General features: G+C 36.3%; 1 protein-coding gene across 2 annotated transcripts in view; it reads left to right on the top strand.

Moving 5' to 3' along the window:
* Ddx56 (putative ATP-dependent RNA helicase DDX56) overlaps positions 1-14,503 on the top strand; it is a 57,051-nt gene that overhangs the window by 25,191 nt on the left and 17,357 nt on the right. For both annotated transcript variants that reach the window (XM_081763877.1, XM_081763881.1), the window contains exons 4-7: positions 1,805-1,992; positions 7,362-7,622; positions 10,051-10,224; positions 13,278-13,419. In XM_081763877.1, the coding sequence (XP_081620003.1) occupies positions 1,805-1,992; positions 7,362-7,622; positions 10,051-10,224; positions 13,278-13,419 (765 nt within the window). The remainder of the gene's footprint in view (positions 1-1,804; positions 1,993-7,361; positions 7,623-10,050; positions 10,225-13,277; positions 13,420-14,503) is intronic.

Raw genomic sequence — 14,503 nt, 5'->3', positions numbered from 1 at the left:
AAATGCCAAGAATCTTTCCTAGAGAACATTGACCAGGGACCTCGTCGCGCATTAAAACCAAATCATCGATCACGTGACTGTACTACACCCGAAGGGTCCTACCAAATTGAAAGGGGATACCCATCCATACCTTATAACCTTAATTGAGTCAGTAACCGAACACGTGGTTGTACTAAACAAATTTGGTAATAGGACCACCGAAACATATTGAGGTCCTGTACTATGCTTCAATTGGACAATTTCAGTGGACCCCCCATTGCCAAAATTTAAGAAGGGTGCCCATGTCTTATGATAAGAAATGAACCCCTGTAATCATAGAATCTCATCAAAGGGGATAAAATGGACCAAAAAAACAAACACGTGGTACAACGTTTATATTTTGGCAATTTTTGTACCCCTAAAAGGGAACGATGTGGACCATCCAAATTTATCAGGTCCTGTACTATAATACCAAATGTTGAAATTAGGCAATTTCCAAAATTTAAGGGGTGGGCCAAGGTACCCCCTCCCGGGGTGCACCAATGTACCCATGTCTTATAATAGATAATGGATCCCCTATACATGACCATATAACCATATAAGGTAATAGGACCTCATCCAAGGGAATAAATTAAATCAAAAACCAAACACGTGGTTGTACCTAAATTTGGCAATTTCGTACCCATGAAAGGGAACGAGGTGGACCACCCAAATTTATAGTGATCCATATTAGCGTCCTATACTATAATACCAAATGTTTAAATTGGGCAATTTTTAAAAATGAAGGGGTGGGCCAAGGTACCCCTCCCGGGGTGCATTAATATACCCATGTCTTATGAAAGGTAATGGACCCCTGTATACTCCCATATAACCATATAGGGTAATAACACCTCATCAAAAGGATAACTTAGGTCGAAACAAAACACGTGGTATAACGTATTGCTTACGTTTATATTTTGGCAATTTTGTACCCCTAGAAGGAAACGAGGTGGACCACCCAAATTTATAGTGATCCATATTAGCGTCCTATACTATAATACCAAATGTTTAAATTGGGCAATTTCCAAAATTTAAGGGGTGGGCCAAGGTACCCCTCCCAAAAATTTCAAGGGGTGCATTAATGTACCCATGTCTTATGAAAGGTAATGGACCCCTGTATACGCCCATATAACTATATAAGGTAATAATACCTCATCCAAGGGGATAAATTAGGTCAAAAACCTCCGAAATTTGAATTTTTGGCAATTTTTTACCCATGAAAGGGAACGACATAGACACCCAATACTGATAGAGGTACATACTATGGTCCTAGGCTACCATACCAAATTTTTAGATTTGGCAATTTCCGAAATTTAAGGGGGGTGGTCCTATGTACCCCTGCCAAAATTTAGGGGGTGGGCCAAGGTACCCCTGCCAAAATTTAGAGGGGGTGGTCCTAGGTATCCCTAGGTCATTGACCCCGGGCCAAGGTCATTGACCTTTGACCTATGACGTCACAAGAGTGAGGATGAGTCATTCGCGCATACGCGGACCACTACTACTCACGCGCACTTATTTACTTACGGAGATCAAGAAAGTGATATGGTGTATAAAGCAACATTATATGGTTAATAAAAATTCCGACTAGATTAGGTTATACTGGATAGTACCTAGTGGAGGCTTCTACTTCTGCACCGTTGAGTTTGTGTTCCTCAAACCATATTGTTAATATTTACAGTATTTGTGACAAGTCCTTGAATATGGAACATCATAAGTTATATTGTTAAAATATTTATTTTCTGCAGTATTTTATTGATTGTTGTCTAATTTTGTACTATTTTTGTAGTTGGATCTCAATGCTCAACGCCCACTTTTGGTCGATCTTCCGGATGTAGTAATTTCCACTCCATCTCGTGCACTGGCTCATCTAAAAGCGCATAATTTGAAACTAGATGCATTGGAAATGGTGGTCATAGACGAAGCTGATTTAGTCTTCTCCTTTGGATACGAAGATGACGTTAAAGAAGTGTTAAAGTAAGTGCATATTAATTTAATAAAACAAGAATTTATTTCGCTAGTTCGTGACTTAATAATTTGATATAATATAAGTGAAGATCACAGTTAGAAAGGCACATCTTATTTATTTGTGAATTTCTTACTTGGTAACATATCCCACAAAAGTTACGTATTCACTAACGTAAGTAATGCAGTGCAATGTTTCCAGAGCTTTTAATTCCTAGATTTATGTTGCCGACCGACTTATATTGTCAGGTCACCCAACAGCTGCTATTCCAGAAGCTTCAAATTAGAAATGTAATGACTTGTCCGTAACTATTTGACGTTGAAGAAGCGTTGTAGATTATTGCACGAAGTAACTTTCAGAGAATAATACTGTTCATGATTTATTATTCAGTGTAAATTGGCCACATGATGTGTGTATGAAATTTTGTCAATAAATAAACTACAGTAGAGCGTCGATTATCCGAACGTCGGTCAACCGAACGACCGCTTAACCGAACTATGTACTCGCTCGCACCTGTTACTCTCCCACCCTACCGTCCATCATCCCCCTCACTCCCAAACCAAGTTTCCCACAGCAGAGCCCTGCAAACCCAGGCCCGACCCGAATGGATCTGAATTCTGTGCCCGGCCCGGCCCGAATCTCGAGCCGGGCTCTAACCGGGCCGGGCACATTTCGGGCCGAGCCGGGCCGGCCCGACTCGGCCCGAACACTGTGAAAGACGGATCGGAAACTAATGTTGGCAGCCTGTGTTAATCGTAATGTGTTTGGCATGGGCGGCGATTAGGGGGGGCAAAGGGGGGCAGTTGCCCCCGCACTTTTTTTAAGTAACCAATTAATGTATATAGTTTCATTTGGAAATGTAACGATTTTGTATGTGTTACTGATTAATAGGAAAAAATGCTGCCATATAATATTTGCTGTTGCGTGAATACGTATTGGTTGTCTTCCCGTGGAGTAAAGAAAGCTACAGTAATTGCGTTTTAATCGCCACAGAAAATAACCCCAAAAAATAACCTATTGGAGCACAATTTCAGCATACTTTCATTTCTTCTTACAAGGGCTCGATATGTTAGTGAGCCGCTTTGAAGCTAATCGAAAGAACATTATGCAAAAAAGTAGGGCCTATTTCACAAGTTATTCTTTAATTGCACAAAAATTGACAGTTCCTAAAATGTCTTTTCTTCTTTCTAAAGTAAGGAATATCGATTAAAAAGAGCGTGATAAGAAACAACTTCTACCTTTTTCATTGTTTTGTAGTGTAATATACGAGTGAAGTGTTGTGTTTAAGGATGTACGAGTGTATATACAATAAAATTTAGTAAATTGAACATAATTCTAGGTTTTAAGTTTATTTTGTATAACTGAAGTGTGGATTGTAAGTATTGTTGTGTTTTGATGTGTTCCAAGAAAGTGAAATTTGCACCTAATGGCAACGAACATATTTCAAGAAGTTGCAAAAGCAAATATTTCTTTAAATGTCGTAGCATATGCTTGTAGTATTTACTGTCTTTCATTTTCTAAGAGTAATAACATACATTTAATAGCATGTGTGGAATTAAATATTAAGTTTTTCATTAATCCTCAGTTTCAATATAACTTTTGCAAAACAAGCATCATTATTCATTACTATGATTAATATTATCCTTTCTATTTATTTGTTTTGCAAATTTATTAAATAATCTGATCACACAATTTTCCAGACAGAATTTTAAGATGTTCATGAGCAAGGAATCAAATCTCTTCTTACACTTTCGTTGTTTAAGAGTACAAAGGGCTAGTATCTACTTGCGTTGTTCTTCTCAATTTACTTAATAAACTATTATATACGATATACGGTATTTTAACTGAAAATATAGTATCCTATTAGTTATACAACCTTTCGTCAAACAAAATGTTAGAAACAACCAGGAAAACTAATATTTATATACAAATATTCAGATCATGTCTTGCCCCCTCACTTTTAACGTCCAACCGCCGCCACGGGTGTTTGGGAAATTAACTCTTTATTCAAGACTGTAAAGTACTGTACTTCTACTACTCTTATTACTACTACTACTGCTACTGCTATTATTATTATTATTATTATTATTATTATTATTATTATTATTATTATTATTATTATTATTATTATTAATAATAATAATAATTATTATTATTAATTATTATTATTATTATTATTATTATTATTATTATTATTATTATTATTATTATTATTATTATTATTATTATTACTACAACTGCTACGAGCGTCAGAGTTGACATGTCTGGTGGTACATACTTTACAATCTAAGTACAGAAAAAATCGAAGAAATACTAGTTATTATGGCCAGTCTACGTAGTCTGGCCAGTAGAATGCATTCACATCTGGTGCTAGAGGTCGTCGGATCGATCCCTCCTCGTGTTATGTGAGCTTTGTTGTGGACAAAAATCGTGAGCGTGGGAGTTTTTGGATTAGACCGTTTTCGTCCACTGTCTTCATTCCACCAATTCATCCATCATCATTCATACGTCTTGAGCCGTAATTGCCTAAAGAACATATGAGAAAGTCAAGTCCTTGACCTACTAATTAGAATTTGTTCCGCTACCATTAGACCACGGAGGCCGAAACCATGAACTGGCGTGTTCATAAGATTAGCACAATTTGTAGTAATGTTCAATTAGCACGGCAGATTCCAAATCATATTACATGTTCCTGTATTCTTTATAATTCGATGCTACAATAATAATAACAAAAAACAATGATCAAATAAATCACCCAGACCCCAGGATCGATGAAGTGTTCCTGGAACGGTGCGTAACAAGTAAATAACAGAGCTATATGACGGAATGCGAGGCACTAAATCAAAACAAAATCCACACATATCATTCTTGATCACAAAATACCTCAAAAGTCCCCTGAATGAAAAATGTATAGATATCAGCTATCAAAAATGCCTCTTAACATCACATATAATAGAAGGGATAGTTGATATTAAGAAAATGAAAATATAAGGTTTCCTAAGAAACCAATAGTGCAAAATGAACATCGCTTTACTGTATGTCCTTGTATGCATCGAATAGCACGGAAACAGATTCAACAGTTTCAGGCTTTAGAGCATTTCTCCGTTCCTGAGTACTAAAATCTCTTTCAGTAGACGCACTAGAAGCAGGGATGACGAGATACTGACGCGTTAATTTACACAATTTTGGTAATGTTTGTTCTTGTTGCTTCCACCACTGCAGTATATCTAGTTCTCTTACACATGATGACATGTTGAGGTAGATGTCTACTTCATCATCAAATTCACCAGAGACTGAATGTCTATCTTCCCAATCCATTAGTTTATTCTTCTTGGTAGGTGGTTCCAAGTTATGCCAACTAGCCTAAAGGAGACGATGGTGAGAAATAAATGAAATAGTGGAGTAAATAAAGTGGAAGGAAACAGGAGAACGCCGCGAACCCCCCACACGGTGTTTGTCCACCACAAAGTTCACTTGGCGAGAGCTCGGATCAAACCAGGGACCCCATACACCAGAGGTGAACGCTCAACCGCTGAGCCACCGTTCCAGGAACACCTAATCGACCCTGGCGATTTGGTGATTTATTTGATCATTATATTTTGTTATATTTGTAGCATCATACTATAAACAATACATGAACATGTAACACCATTCGATATTTGCCTTGCTAATTGAACATTACTACAAATTGCACTGATCTTATGAGCACGCCAGTTTATGGTTTTGCCCTCCGTGGTCCAATGGTAGCGTACCAAATTCTACTTACTAGGTCAAGTACTTGACTTTACCATACGTTCTTTAGGTAACTACGGCTCAGGCTGAATGGATGATGATGGGATGAATTGGTGGAAAGAAAACAGTGGGAGGAAGCGGGACCACCCCAGAAATTCCCATGCACACGATGTTTGTCCACAACAAAGCTCACAGCATGAGCAGGGATTGATCCGACGACCTCTAGCACCAGATGTGAGTGTTTTTTCTATTGAGCCACTATTCTCCCTCGTAGATCAAGCATCGGTTCACATTCTACGCAGACCGGCCATAATAACTAGCATTTCTCAATTTTATTCTGTACTTAGAAGGTAAATTCGGTACCATCAGACATGTCAACTCTGACGCGAAGTCGTAGCACTTGTAGTAGTATTAGCAGTAGTCGTAGTAGTAATAGTAGAAGTAGTAATAGTAGTAGTAGAAGTAGTAATAGTAATAGTATTACCAGTACATCACAGTCTTGAATAAAGAGTCAGTTTCCCAAACACATTACGATTAACATAGGCTGACAGTAAGACCGTACAAACACGGCAAAAATAGAGGTAGTGGAGGACATTAAAAAAACAAATAGGCTGACAACATTAGTTTCCGAACCGTCTTTCAGACTATCGGGCCGAGCCGGGCCGGCCCGATATGTGCCCGGCCCGGTTAGGGCCCGGTCCAGTTTGATATTACTTGAAACGGGTCGGGTCGGGCCGGGCCGGGCACCGGGCCGAATCGGGCGCGCCCGGCCCGTGCAGGGCTCTGTCCCACAGTAGTCGCCGCACTGAGCCACCGCTGGCGGAACATTGCTTCTAATGGGGCCTTCATAAGGCGCTGCTGATCGGTCAAGCCGCAAGTCGCTGTGTTTGAACAATCAGCACACTTCTGTCGGTTTGGCACTGGCTGTAGAAGTAGCGGCAGTATCAAAGCTGTTCACAGCAACAGATGCGCCAGCTTAGAGTTGAGGCGTGCCGCTACGCGCATGGCAAATAAACATGTACAGTTCGATTATCCGAACAAACCAGTTTTCCGAACACCCATGTCCCCCAATTACTTCGGATAATCGACGCTCTACTGTAATTGATTTTAGCTTAATTTTCTCTGTAAAACACAGTTACTAATTTTGCTAAATGATCGTAAAACAGTCAATTCAAACTGGCCGATGTATGACGTAGGAATACTTCTGCTATAAGATAAAATAATAGACAAGAAGGTGCAGCAAAGGAGAGGAGGGGAGGAAGCCTCTCAATTGAAGCAAGTTATCTGCCAGTAATGGCAAAATACCAATGGTGGTGGTGATGATGATGATGGTGATGACGACGACGACCACCACAACCAAAATTTTAATTTCAGTTCAAAATTCACGTTACATTATGTGTGTAAAAATGTAATTATTTTGTGTGATATTTTACACCAACTTGTGGTCCATTTTATTATGATTAACACACACTCATTTTATGTGCGCCCACGAAATCATAATTAGTAGGATTTCCAGGATATATAAAAGTTGGATGTTAGGTTAATACATTGATAAATGTAAAAACTATTAAATAATTAACTTATAGGAGTCAAATAAATTATTTTGTACGTTGAATTTCGAGACACATTTATTATTTTCATTTTTCAGATTCTTACCTCGAGTGTATCAAGCCGTGTTAGCAAGTGCTACACTTTCTCAAGAAGTAGTTGATCTTAAAAAGCTAATTCTCCACAGCCCTGTTATTTTGAAACTTCAGGAGCCAGATCTCGCACCAATTACTCAGTTAGCGCACTACCACCTTTATGCTGAAGAAGAGGAGAAAGCCACTATATTATATGCATTACTAAAACTACATTTAGTAAAGGGAAAAACCATCATTTTCGTAAACACTGTTGATAGGTGTTACAGGTTGGTAGATCTATAGTTTTCACGAAAACAAACTTTGTAACTATGTTAGAACGTAAATAAGATCTAGTAAGAATTAAATTGCCTCAGTTGATGAATCTCAAGTTCTCTAGTTTCAGTTTTTATTTTTGTCCTATTACAATCGTATTTAAAGACGTTATACTTTTTAAATCGTAGATGAATTAACGATATATATCAGAAAAGTTAAATTAAATAGAACTCATATTGAGCTGTGATTGGCGGAGGCTGTTGAAAGCAGTAAGTGTAAAGGTCAGTGATATAACTAATTTTGTAGTGCCAATTTGTAACATACTGAAGATAACTCGTTTTAAAATATTAAGTGCTCTATCTCTGGTATTACCTGACCAAGATAGCAGTGCTGTTTTTGACTGGGGGCGCTAGTGTTGTGTTTACCGCAGTTTCTGGGCGAGCACGGTGGAACAGAGAAGTGGAGTGTACCATTGCTGTAGTATATCCAATTGTTTTTCAAAGTTGCGTTTAGATGATATTAATAGCCTAATATGATCGCACTTTATAAAGAACTCCAGAAATTACACAGTATAGTGATTATTGAATATAGAAATTATTCCCCATTCCTGCACTAATAAAGATATATTGTGGATTGTAATATATGCATGGGAATTACCAATGCAAGAACGACATACCGCAATTTGACAATTCAGTGGGCTTCTACCGTGCATTAAGCAGATTGTATAAAAATTGGCTACTCTTTCTTCGATTTCATTATAAAACAGGAGCAGTCTGGAAGAGACAGGAATGACAATCTCAGTGACTAATAGATTAATTTGGAGTTGATAGCCACCTTTCGGGATTGACTTGCACTATCTCTTCAATGTGAAATTTAAATTAAGTCAAGGTTAAGGCTCAACAAACTTTACGACAAGTTTTACGAGTAAATGTATGTTTATCGGTTGACACACAAATTCTTTTCTTGAGTTTCGGCCAGGAAAAAAAATCAGATACATTTTCTTTCGAGAAATGTGAAAATCATCTGTGCTGGACTAATGACTAGCACGTGTTCTTTTGGAACATATGGCCCCGGGTTCGATTCTCGATAAAAGAGCACTAAATATTTAATTTTAAAATCCTTTGTTTTCATTAATCATCTACCTCCTTTAGCCTAAGAGCAGAATCATGGGGTGTTAAACTAAAAACAAATTATTTCATTTGTTTCGAGAAGTGTGAGCTCCTGGGGCGAAAAGAAGATAAAAAAGAAGTTTTCCCTACACATTTTTGGATTATGGGATTGGATAATTTGCCTTTCGAGATTGACTTGTACAGTACATCATTCACTTGTACAGTACATCTTTCTTTAAGGATTACTATTGAAATCGAAGCCTTTTGGTAGAGTTGGAATGAAAGTATTTGATAAAACATGAGCGTATGGATGGTATAAGCGTAAGTATCGTTGCTTCAGCATATAATGAATTCACAACTTTTATTTATGAGGACAGAGATCCCCTCTGGACTCCTTTTGAATTTATCTCTGGATCTAGCACTTAGGTAACAAAGAATTAATTCTACTAACTGTTTCGCACACAGTATAATCTTGGAACTTGGAAGCCTAGTGTTATATGTGTCTGTGAGACATAACGCTAACACGTTATTCTATTGAACATCTTTTTAATGACATTGTCGATTGACTTAAGAGGACTGAGTTTAGCCTGGAAGCACAACATTACTGTAGCTCAGGCGTATCAGATGTACAGTCTTGTTTAATAAAACCTGCCCTCATTCCCTTCTCTTTATGGCTTTCTCTGAAAAGCCCCGTATTGTTATCCACATGTGGAATTCAAATACAAAGAGTGTTTTTTAACCAATTGTAATCTTTATTTCAAGTCTTAGCATTAAAATATGCTACAAGTGACTGCAAGAGATTCGGTAGGTTTTTTAAACAACAATGCTGAAAATATGCGTGAAATCGTTTATTACGAATAGGATGCCCCCCCCCCCCCAAAAAAAAAAAGATTAATTACAACTAAACCGGTTGGTAACACTGGTATTTACATTTTAGCTACTAAACCGGCCGCCTGCACTCATTTACTGGTCAGGATATGCAGGGTTATATAGCGAAAAGATATACACAAACTTTTTTTTTTTTTTTTTTTTTTTTGTATGATACACAATCATTCTATAGAGAAGTATTTGGTGTACTTTCCAATACTATTATAATAACAAATTTGTTGTGTTCATTTAATTTAGATTTCTTTAATAAAAAGTGTAAAAAGTGGCTCATACAAAAATGAAAATGACCTGTGTAAGTGTTACTGCAGTTATCAAGTGATTTCGTTAGTGCTTGAATATAGGAAAAAGTTACTTTACATGTAATTCCTAGCATTACTGTTTCAATTTATATATATAATTTATTGTCGTATTTTTAGAAATATATAATATGGTATGTATGTTTTAGGATAAAGCTCTTCTTAGAACAATTCGGAATACCATCGTGTGTGTTGAATTCTGAACTTCCTGCTAAAATAAGATGTCACTCTGTGAATCAGTTTAATCAAGGATTATATGACATCATTATTGCGTCTGACGAACGGGCTTTGGAAAAGCCAGATGTCAATCCAAATGTGAAAACGTAAGTTAAAACAAGTTCCAAACTATATTTCGTTCTTTGTGTTATGTGCTAACTCACATATACTCAACAAGCCATTAAAAACTCTCGAAGTTTAGATTAGAGAAATTTTATTTTAGATTTCTTGTTTACACTTACACCGAACATTTAAGACGTTTCCATTAATTTGACGAAAGCATTGAAGATTGAATTTGTAGTGCACATTTGCACGTTTTACTTAATGACAGAGAAGTAGTAGTGCATAGAGGTAAAATTGTGTTTTGTAACTTAATTATGCTTGTGTTGAATATATTAGTGAGTAGTCAGTTCATAAAGTCGTAAATTTATTGGTATTAAATATGCAGCTGTTAAATTAAATTAAAAATATGCCGTTAATGACCTCTTGACATATAACATAATTACAAAACTGTAAGTCTAATATGTATGTCTACTTACTCTTCAGTAATTGGTTATTCTTTCATGTCTCGAATTTAGGGAAAGACTTCTCTTATAATTGGTGTTAAGTTAAGAATTTCTGATTGATATATATGTAGCGCAAGCATAGGTACAATGCTGCATTCACAAACAGTTCTCCATTGATTTTTGTCCTTAGCCAATTAGTTCCAACTTGAGTTTATATTCCTATTTTTGCGAGATACATCTTAATATTGCCCTTAATATTGCGCCTAAATCTTTCTAATTGGGGACTGAGGAATTGGGGATCTTCTTTTTCCAATCGGGTTTCCAGTTAATATTTTGAAAGTGTTTCTACTTTCTTCCATTCTGGCTACATAGTCTGCCCACATGATCCTCCTAGATGTGGTGACCCTAACAGTGTTACGTAAACCGTGTGAATTATGCAGTTCCTCGTTATGAAGTTTTCTCCATTCCTGTTCGTCTTGGGTTCGAGTTCGTTTCAGGATTGTATTTTCAAATACTTTCAGTCTGCGTTCTTTCCTTAAAGTAAGCGGTTTTGCAATCGTACAGTACAACAGGTATAATTATCGTTTTGATATTTTTAACTTCAAATTCTTGGGCAGAATTCGCGAAGACAAAAGATTTTGAATTGAATATTAATATGAATTTCTTGCTTTCAGTCGACGTTTAATTTCTTCGTGGGCATGGTTTTGCTCTGTTAATATTCATCATTAAATATTTAAAAATATCCACTTTGTCCATAGTATTATTTAATACTTTAATGAGTTAAGTTCAACATCCCGTTCAGCAGCCAGTCTATATGAGACGTGGTTCTACTGATTCACATGGAATCCGAATCATATGAGCTCCCGCCGGGAATCGAACTTGGATCTGCAACGCCAAAGGCACGTACGCTAACCGCGTAGCCACGAAGGAGCTCTTGATATGTTACCGTATCCATATTTTGCAGTATTACGGTTACAGCAAACTTGCATGTGTTTAGTTTTCTCTGAATTTACTTCTAAACCCAGTACAGGTGTTTAATAAAACCTCTGCGTTTCTTTATACTGTCCTCATATCATCCGTTTCAGATTTACATCATCAGCATAAGCCACAACCTGGCGAGTATCTTCAGTTCTAAGCCCTGGTTGCTATCTTTAATTTTCCTTATAGCGTATTCTATTATTCTATTGGATAATAATGAAGACAATACATCTGCTTGTTTCAGGTTATTCTCATCGTGAAAGCTCGTAGACAAGTATTTCCGACTCAGACTTTATTTTGGGATTCATTTAAACACATCTTAATCAAACTAGACGACTTCCTTTATTCCAGATTCGGTAAGAATGTTGTACAAAGTTTTCCTCCTAACGGACTCGTAGCCTTTAAATTTTAAATCAATAAATAGTGATATAGTCGGGACATTCTATTCCTATTTCTTTTCGAGGATTTGACGAATGGTAAATATCTGGTCGAGAGTTGATCGATTTCACCTAAATCCGCACTGATAATCTCCAATAATTTAACTGCATAGGAGGTTTGTTTTCCTAACAGTATGTTTGAGAGCATTTTATAAAATGTTGACACAAGAGACATGCCTCGATAATTATTATAATCGGTTTTGTCACCTTTCTTGTGAATTGAAACAATGATCGATTCTTTCCATTCTTGTATCACTTCCTTCTTGTTCCAGATTAGGTGGATGAGTTTGTGTATCTCGTTCCACAGCCTTTCCACTTCAGCTAACATGAACTCAATAGGAATTTGGTCTACACACGGAGATTTTGTTTGATTAGACTCTGGAATATTCGGTTTTGCTATAAAATTTCACTTTCTCCACGTATATTATTTTTTGGCTGTGTGTTGAGCAAACTCTTGAAGAATCTTCCCATCTATTCAAAATACCATCCATATCCGTAAGAATTGTGCCATCCGTTTCCTTTAATATATACGCACGAGGTGAATACCTTCCTTAAACTCGTTGATGCCTTTTTCTCGCCCTAATTTTTCGTTTGCTGAAATTTTAATACTATCGCTAATTTTAATCCAAGTATCCTCAACACCAGTGCATTCTGAAGTTTCTAAACTCGAGAATCTAGTCGACACTTCAACCTGCTATAAACCTTTTCGTTTTCAGATACTGAAGATGTCCTTTTCTCTACGATAATCTCTCTCTCTCTCATAATCCCTCAGCTTTTGCCAGGGTCACTTGACATGTGACATGCTCCCTCTCCCATTTGAAATTTTGAACATACATTCAAGATGACTGCCATGCATCCTGCAAATGGCGCCTTCTCCTTTTTACTTCTCCCAGTAACAGATTTCCTATTTTCCTTTCAAGCTTTAAAATAAAAATGAGACCAATGATATCTGACTTGCCCTGTATATCACGTCACGCCCTGTATGAATACGTCATTGTCCTAATATATTTAAGTACTATAACATAAGTGTATAGGTTGATTCGAATATGTAAGTTATAAAATATTCTATGCTTTCGCTAAATACGTCACCAGGTAGAGGGAAGAAAGAAAAAAAAAAAAAAGTATCTGTTAAACGACCTGGTAAGCTCCATATTGAAATTCAGCATGTCGATAATCATTGAATAAAAGAGAGATGTATGTGTGTGTTTGCAACGTAATGTTCGTACTATTTCTTTTTAGGAAACGAAAGAAAGATAAGGAGTCTGGAGTATCTCGTGGCATAGATTTTCAGTTTGTATCAAACGTTATCAACTTCGATTTTCCTCTAGATGTTAGTTCTTACATTCACCGAGCTGGAAGAACAGCTAGAGGCATGAACAAGGTAGGAATTTTTTTGTAGCTGTCTCCCAAGTTGTCAGATAAAAAAGAATCGAAAGAATAATGTGTGAAATATTATATAATAGACAGTAAAAATTACGAATAAGAAATGTCAGACGAACATTTGATTTTTTTTTTCAAGGAAAAAAATATTGAATAATGTAATCAATAGGTTGCTGCCCATATAAATAAAGAATGAAAAAAATCAGACGAATTTTAAATCTGCCTTATATAATTATTAAATTATTAATTTTTATTTTTCGAAGAGTGTATATAAAATCTTTCGAAAAAGTTTATTAGTATATTTCAATCTGAAAGAGAAATCATATCGTGTGGAAGTTAAAGGAAGTTTTACACAAATGAGCTATTTCGAAAGTAGTTTTACTATTTTGAAATTATTCTGGGAAGGCCTGCGAATTGTAATAATACAGTTTCAAACTTTATAATGTTCTCTTCATTTTACAAAAAGCTTATCTATAAATTACTTATTGCTTCACACAAAAGAAGCTGCTTTTTTCTTTTCGAGATAATTGTAAAGTACTCTTCCATTAATGGAATTCTTAATTTACATTTCAAAATATTTTTTACCTTGAAGGTGCCGCAATCTATCTGATAATATTTTCCTGAAGAGGGATCCAAACCTGAAGTAGATATAGCTTGTCCTATTTGAGGAGCAGATGATTGTATAGTAGGAATTTAGTCAACTGATTTATTTATATCTGATGTTCTAAAGTTATATTGATTGACTTTTCTAGTTTCTTTTCTTTCTAAGATAGTCATAGGTTTAAAGATGAGATTGTTATGGATATCTCCGTAATCTTTGTCATATGCTTTATGGAAGTTGATTATTTAGCGTAGAAGAAATTGTGGTATTAAGGACTTGAATTCTCTGCTTGTGAGCCTGCTTGAATCGCCAATTTACTTTAAACTGCAGGACCTTCTACATAAGAGTTCTCTTGCTTAATACAGTATAAAGCAGCAAACTAAGAATTTCGATAAGTTCTCAGAATATCGAGTAAAGGTTTAGATATTTGACTTGTGTGAAAAATTGGCTTGTTTTGTACGAGTAAGAATTTATGATCTTTATA

Source organism: Thermobia domestica, chromosome 1 (assembly GCF_964235325.1).
Source record: "Thermobia domestica chromosome 1, izTheDome1.hap1.1, whole genome shotgun sequence".
NCBI lineage: Eukaryota > Metazoa > Arthropoda > Insecta > Zygentoma > Lepismatidae > Thermobia > Thermobia domestica.
The sequence above is the reverse complement of the archived record's forward strand: the minus strand, read 5'-3'. Positions and strand labels throughout refer to the sequence as shown.